Source organism: Lissotriton vulgaris, chromosome 7 (genome assembly GCF_964263255.1).
Source record: "Lissotriton vulgaris chromosome 7, aLisVul1.2, whole genome shotgun sequence".
In the NCBI taxonomy this organism is placed as follows: Eukaryota; Metazoa; Chordata; class Amphibia; order Caudata; family Salamandridae; genus Lissotriton; species Lissotriton vulgaris.
The window spans coordinates 91,619,950-91,627,330 of record NC_141695.1 but is presented as its reverse complement, the minus strand read 5'-3'; the positions used below and the strand labels follow the sequence as shown (position 1 = coordinate 91,627,330).

General features: G+C 42.6%; 1 protein-coding gene across 1 annotated transcript; it reads left to right on the top strand.

The window, feature by feature from the left end:
* The first annotated feature begins 460 nt into the window (after positions 1–460).
* LOC147700878 (olfactory receptor 5V1-like) lies at positions 461–1,387 on the top strand. The gene has a single exon (XM_086928519.1). The coding sequence runs from the start codon at positions 461–463 to the stop codon at positions 1,385–1,387; it is 927 nt and encodes a 308-aa protein (XP_086784645.1).
* The last annotated feature ends 5,994 nt before the right edge of the window (positions 1,388–7,381 follow it).

Below are 7,381 nucleotides of genomic sequence, written 5' to 3'. Positions count from 1 at the left end.
ATCCTAATGAGGCCCTAAATGTCAGCCCTTACAGTACTACATAGGGTTACAGCCATTACCTAAGTTGCAACAATTTAGAACTTTTCTTATTGGTGGGTGCTTGGATTGATTGTGTCTTCTACACAAGTTTTGAATAGTTAAAGCTGCAATCTATCAAATAAATAAGTAACACCATATTAACTAGCAATAGACATCATGCAGTCGAATCATTATTCCATAAAAATGAACACAAAATGTATAATACAAAGAAGAAACAAGTAGACCTGGATTACATGTCACCCATTTTTAGCCCCCAATTCAATACGTTTTTTTCCAATAGTAAACATACCGACTTAAACTGCCAGACATCCTTGTCAGTTTTCTCACCCAAAATGGTGCATGTTGTGTACTGACTTTCCTTTTTTTCTTTATTTGCAGATATTCTTGATTGTCCAACGCTGGAAGCGGCATTCTAAGACACATGGAAGGAGAAAATCAAACTGTAGAGACTGAGTTCATCATTGTGGGTTTTAATGATTTTCCACAAATTCTAGTTCCACTTTTCTTGTTTTTTTTGCTGATTTACTTCCTGGTTCTTATGGGGAACCTTCTTATCATGGCGGTTGTCTATTTCAACAAACAATTGCACAAACCAATGTATTTTTTCCTCACAAACCTTGCCTTACTTGACATCTGTTACACAACAATCATTTTTCCATTTATGCTTGCTCACTTCTTTCTGGTGGGTACACACATTTCTCTAAATGGATGTTTGCTGCAGTTGTTTTCTTTTATGTCTATGGTGTCCACAGAATTTTTGCTTCTCTCAGTCATGGCTTATGATCGATATGTGGCCATTTGCAATCCTTTGCACTATGTGAAAATCATGAATAATGCAGTTTGCATGAAGCTGGCTGCCGGATGCTGGCTATTTAGTTTCATAGACCCAGTACCAGACACTGTACTAATCTCCAAACTCTCATTCTGTAGGTCTCACACAATCAACCACTTCTTCTGTGATGTGGCAGCTGTAATAAATCTTTCATGTAGCAGCACTCATGCTGTTGAGGTAGCAATCTACATTGTGGGTACTCTAGTTGGAGTTGCACCTTTTTCTTTAACTATTGTATCTTACATCAACATCATCTCAACAATCCTGAAAATCCGGTCTACAGAGGGGAGACGCAAGGCCTTTTCCACCTGTGCCTCCCACCTCACTGTGGTTATATTATTCTATGGAGTTATCTGTTCTACATACATGCGACCAGCGTCAATGGTTTCAGTAAAAAACAACAAAGCATTGTCTCTGTTATATGTTGCTTTAACTCCACTATGTAATCCTATTATATACTGCCTGAAGAACACAGAGTTTAAAAACACCATGAGGAAGACAAAGAACACAAAATAGCATTTAAGAAACAAAATACAAAACAGATTTCCAAAGTGATATTATAATTTCAGAAATCAGAGAGGTTCTTGGGTTTGGCTTTTTTAAATACAGCTCACAACAGTGATAGGTGTAGGTAACATAGGCTATGATGCAAGAAGCGGAACAGCCGATTCGGACCGGCTTGGCTATTACAAACCCTCCCCTCATTTGGGGCACCCCCGGTAAGATTCTCCTAGCCCTGAGTTTCAGATAGAGCCAGCCCTCTGCCATCAAAGGGAAAGCCAACAGGTATGCAACACCGCTGTCTGTGAGCTAAACACATCTGGAAAGTATGTTTCTTGAAGGCATAAACACATCTGGAGGATAAGCATCTGGGATGTTACAGACCTGCTTGACTAGCAGGGAATAGGAGGATCCTACCACATTCAGGTCCCCAAAATCAGTACACACACAACAAGAAGTCATATAGTGTGAGTTTATTATACCCTAAACTACTGTAGAAAATATGTGATAGAATCATCCTGATTTCAAAGCAAACCAGGCAAACACACATAAAACTATATTGAAAAATATTACAAATAATAAACATCATTGTGTGTAAGGGAAACTCCTAGATTGAATTTTTTCTCATATATGCCAAGAGTATAAAACCTTGAGATGTGCAGGCCTCCCAGGAATCTAGGTGGTTCTACCACCTGTCACAGAGGAGACAGGCTTCTAAATTGATAGTGCCTGGATTGGCTGGTTGCAGCTGCTGGGTGTGTGTGCATAAGAACACATTGTTGTGAGAGAGTGACGTTACTTTTCTTTTTGAGTTTGAGTCTGAGTAACTTTTATTTATGATCTTGGAACTCCATAGAGATACACATAAACTGAAAAACCAACAACATATAAGAATGTTTATCCAACATAGTATCTACAATACTAAGGAAAATCCAACAGTAAAAATCTCCAAGTATAAAACATTGTAATATTTTATACAATAAACAATAATTAGAATATCCTTTATGCCCTTAGTGCTATATGACAATGAGTTAAAAACCAGAATTAACAATTGCTCCCTTCATCTAATGAGCCCTAATACAAATTTAAAAAACACTTTAAAAAGTAGCAAATTCTATGCCAGCACATTTCATTTGCCGACTCATAAATAAAATCAATTAGTGCAGAGGTCAAGAGAATGGATAATTGTAAACAAACTGGTCTCATTCATCTACGCCAACACAATAATAAAGCGGGGCAAATGAATAACACATGATAAACATTCTGAATGGCATTATTACACAAATTACAAATCAGGGAAGTATTGTACCATTTAAACAGTACAGGATTTAAAGGGAGCATACCCTGACTCAATAATAGCCAAAAGCGGTGCACTCTATGCACTCTATTGGGCAGGTTCCAGGAAATAGAGGCCTCTACTTTATTTATCACACAGGAGTCAATGGCCGGATGGATACCCCTCTTTAAAATGGAAGCTGCCTTACCCCTCGTGAAACTTAATTCCCAAGTGGCCTGTTTAAAGGTGGCCCATAATTGATATGACAATAGGGTGAAGAGAAGAGACTTATTCAATTGCAGCAAATCAACCACAGTTCTAACATTTCTAAACATTTAATGACTGTTCTTTTAAACTGTGGTAAATAAGTTTTACCTAATCAATTTTTCCATATAATTATCAATACAAGACAGCTCATTAAAATGAGAGGCAGAGTCCGTGGTATCTGAGTCATACGGGCTTTAATATTATGCTTCGAAGCAAAGGATATCGGGTTCCATCACCACGCAGGTTCAGGAAGGGACATTCAACGTTTTATTAACATTACACATTATATATAGTGAATCGTTACACATGAATCCAATACAGTAGGCGTAACAGGTGAAAAGAGAGAGATAAGAACACATGTGCGTAAGAGGAGGCGTGAAAAGAGGCGTACACATGGGCGTGCACTGTACATGTCAGAGAAACATCACAAGATACGTCACATGTGGGTGGAAGCAAAGTGAGAAGTTGCAGGATCAGCAGAAACCCTTTGCCTATATGCGCGCGCAACTAGCATGACGTGAAACTGGGGGCTTTGACTTTAGCACTAGTGGAGGAGACTGGTGTCTGGAATGTCAGGGCAACCTGTACCTATAGCATATTTGATATCTGTTGTTTGGAGGATGTAGTGTCTGAAACAAAAGGTCTCTCGGGCAGGGGCCTTTCAATACCGAATGCTAGTGCATGCATACGTGTCTCGGTGCAATGAGCGGAGCCATGGGCCTACCATGGTGACGGGTTCAGTAAATCACTTGCGAGGAGGACAGGAAGGCCGGGCCCTTTGCTCTGCAGCCGGGGATATGTTTACCCATTTCACTAGACTGGAATGTGTTTTCGAGGAGGCTGAGCAGATACCTGTAGGCAAAACATGAATTTGGCAGGCAGTCCAGGCCGAGCCGGGCACCGCCACGCTGGCAGGAAGTAAGGCAGGGGTCAGGGATGCGTACAGCTTTCGGGGACAGGAGAGATGAGGCAGAGAGGCCTCGTTAAGGGCCTAGTTTGACTGAGTCAAGAAACATGGAGAAAAACGTGTACGAATTTCAGAAGTGCACCACATAAAGACGGTGGCACCGTATGTTTAGGAACATATTTAACAGGATTTCTTGGTATGGTTGGATAGCTAACATGTTAAGGATGGACGCAAATGTATTTGCGTCTAACTAGCATGAACAGAACGGAAGCTACACGACATACAAGGAACATGGGTGCATGGATAGGGTGCGAGTTGGGGGACACTTTGGCTACCTGAAAATTTCTATTACCTCATTCCCTCCTTGGACCCTACTACACCCTTCAGGATATATCTATATTCATGAGACCATCTATCTGTTCATAGAGCATCATTTGTTCATCTTTCTTTATTCGAGAACGGGAACGTGTACTTGGACGGGGAATACAGACTGTGGCGCACAAGCCGCAAATCGCTGGCCCACATTGCAAACAGAGACAACAACTGACTACTATAGCCAATATTATTCCTAGGAACGATAGCAATTTCCATCCCCAGGCGGAGACCACACTCCAGAACCAACCGGACCAAGTCCAGGAGCCTGGATTCTGATGCATCTGATGAGCTATTTCATGAAGCCGAGTTATGGCCTAATACACAGATGGCGCGTTATTTGGAATAAAAACACAACAACTGGATTCGATGACTCTACAAGCCCCGCCCCTATCTGCCAAGATGACGTCAAGGACAAGGCGATTTTGAAGAACAGCAAGTCTCATAGCAGACTGTTCCTTGGTCTGGTTACCTAAAGCAGAAGCAGTCTCGTTCACTACTGCTTCCATTGTTCTAGTCAATTTTCGAATTAGTTTACTATTTGAAACAGTGCCTATGAATGGAAAGAATCCTTTATTGAAGTCTATGTATTGTTCTAAAGTAGTTTCAGTCTGATCGACAATCGGGATTTTGATCTCCCTTCGATGTCTTACATGAACGAGATGTGAGTTTCTGTGATAATCAGGCGGGGCTAGAAAAACGGGTGGCAACAGGAACGCAATATAGCACGTCCCATCCCAATCCAATGGCAGACGTACATAGGCTGTCTGACCATATATGAAATAAGAATGGCGAGAAGCTTTGAAAGTAGATTTTCCTTTATCACTGAATACGACAACAGTATTACAATCACTGTGTCCTAAATGTACTGAGCCATTCTTTCTGACACATAATTCACCTTTCACTGGTAAAACTGTAATAGACGGCAAGTCCGAATTAGTCTCGGACTGGACATTCAGGATCATGAGGTTGAGGGAGAAGTTACCTAGTGCATACACTTCATTTTCTAGATCGGTCCCAGTCCTTTGTGGGAGACCGTCTGCATCTGGAAAACATGCTTTATTCATGACTGTATTCAGGTTTCCCCATATCCAATTGCCTTGGGAAACTTTGGACTTATTATCTAGGGAGGACATTAAAGTAAACCATGCACCACACGAACCATTATGTGTGAACGGGTAAGGAAAGAGGGGCAGAGCTCCCTTGTACTTCTGATAGGGAGGAAGTCGGCCACATATCCAGCAATTGGTGGCATTGCTGGTTTGGTGTGAATGATGTAACATACGGATGAATGTATTGTTGCGCATTGCTAAACGATAGGACAATTCGTGGGGAGGCAGGTCGCTGAAAGTGTGCTCCACAGTGTCATTAGAGGAAACATGTACATTTGAATCAAGAGGAAAAAAGATGTGTAACATTAAACTTATACAGATTATTGTAAGACTCAGAAGAAACATTGAGATCAAGGCGATTATGCAACCGCTGTGCAAAACTTTACAGTGTTTTTTCCATTTTTCGTTTCGCCTATCTCTCTGACTACTGGGGTCTATTCTATACATGTCAGAAACCTGTCTAACCGCTTCACCCAGGGGGGGACTTAAACAATTAAACTCTGTCTGACTTACTAGACCTCAGCTTCTCCCGATACTCCTCTTGGGGAGTTTTCTCTAGCAGGGGGAGTTTAGTATCAGTCTCTGGAGAGGAAAAGGGGCAGTCCTTAATAGGCAGGTCTGGACACAGTCCGTGAATCTTTTTTATATGGCTGGAGTGCACCCAGCCCTTCCTGCCCTCCAATTTCACTGCAGTTCTTGTAGATAATAAAACCAACTTCGGCTGCTTCCATCTGGGTTCCAGCGGACTCTTCCGATCGAAATTCCGAATCAGTACGAGATCTCCTGGGCGGACTTCATGTGGCTTTACTTGGGTGTTGTCCGGGAAGGCAGCCGCGACCTGTGAACGACAAGATTGTAGTGCAGACATCAAGGAGGCCAGGTAATCTGTCAGCATACAACTGTCAACATCAGTGATTCTACGAGGCATAGGCGTCCCCCACATATTCGGAGGCCTCCCAAAGACCACCTCATACGGGGATAGCCCTGTCCTGGAATGAGCTACCATTCGCATGTAAAAGAGTGCAACTGGCAAGGCAACTATCCAATCTACACCTTTCTCGGCACAAATTTTGGCAAGACGGGTTTTCAGGGTCTGATTGTGTCTCTCTACGAGACCTGCGGCTTCAGGATGTCGGACACAGTGGAACTTCCACTGGTAACCTAACAAAAGTGAAACCTGTTTCATGAGCTCGGACGAGAATGGCTGTCCATTATCAGAGTACACGACACGGGGCAAGCCGTATCGTGGGAAAAATTCACGAACCAGCTGCTTGGCAGTGGTCGGGGCAGTGTAATCTGGGACTGGATATGCTTCTGTCCATCGGGAAAGAGCACATATGATTACGAGGACATACTTGAATCCTCGACATCGGTCCATCTGGATATAATCCATCTGGAGGACTTCAAAAGGATGGTCAGGAGGATGAAATCCACCCTGTTCCACGGGGACACCTTTTCCGGGATTGAACTGACAACAGATCATGCAAGTACGCACTTTCTGTTTTGCTGCTGCTCGTAAGTGTTTGTTATACCAGAGGTTCTGTAAGCTGTCTAACATGGCTTTCTCTCCTAAATGTGCTGGACTATGTGCAGTGTTAATGATGATTTGAACCATAGAGTCGGGGAGGAACCATGTGGCTCTTCCCTTCGTCATCCATCCCTGATCTGTTTGGATCCCTCCTTGTTCAGTCCATTTCTTGACTTCGTCTGGTGTAGCATGTGTTTGTATGTCGAGTACATCTAGAATGGGATCCTTAACTGTCAGGCAATGTGTCAGTGTAGTCTTTGTCATGTCAGTCGGGATTACTGTCTGAGCTGTGAATTTGGCTGTACGATCTGCCAGGTCGTTACCCTGGGAAATTCTGTCAGTGACTTTGGTATGTGCTTTGCATTTCATAATGGCTATGGCTGTAGGCAAGTGTATTGCTTCTAACAGGGCTTGAATGAGGGGACCATGCTGGATCTTGGTACCGTGAGAAGTTAAGAAACCTCTCTCTTCCCAAAGGACTCCGAAGTCATGAACGACTCCGAATGCATATTGTGAATCAGTGTATATGTTTACTGTCTTGTTCTTG

Coding starts and splice junctions, on each gene's coding strand:
- LOC147700878 (XM_086928519.1), top strand. CDS start 461: ATGGAAGGAGAAAATCAAACTGTAGAGACTGAGTTCATCATTGTGGGT.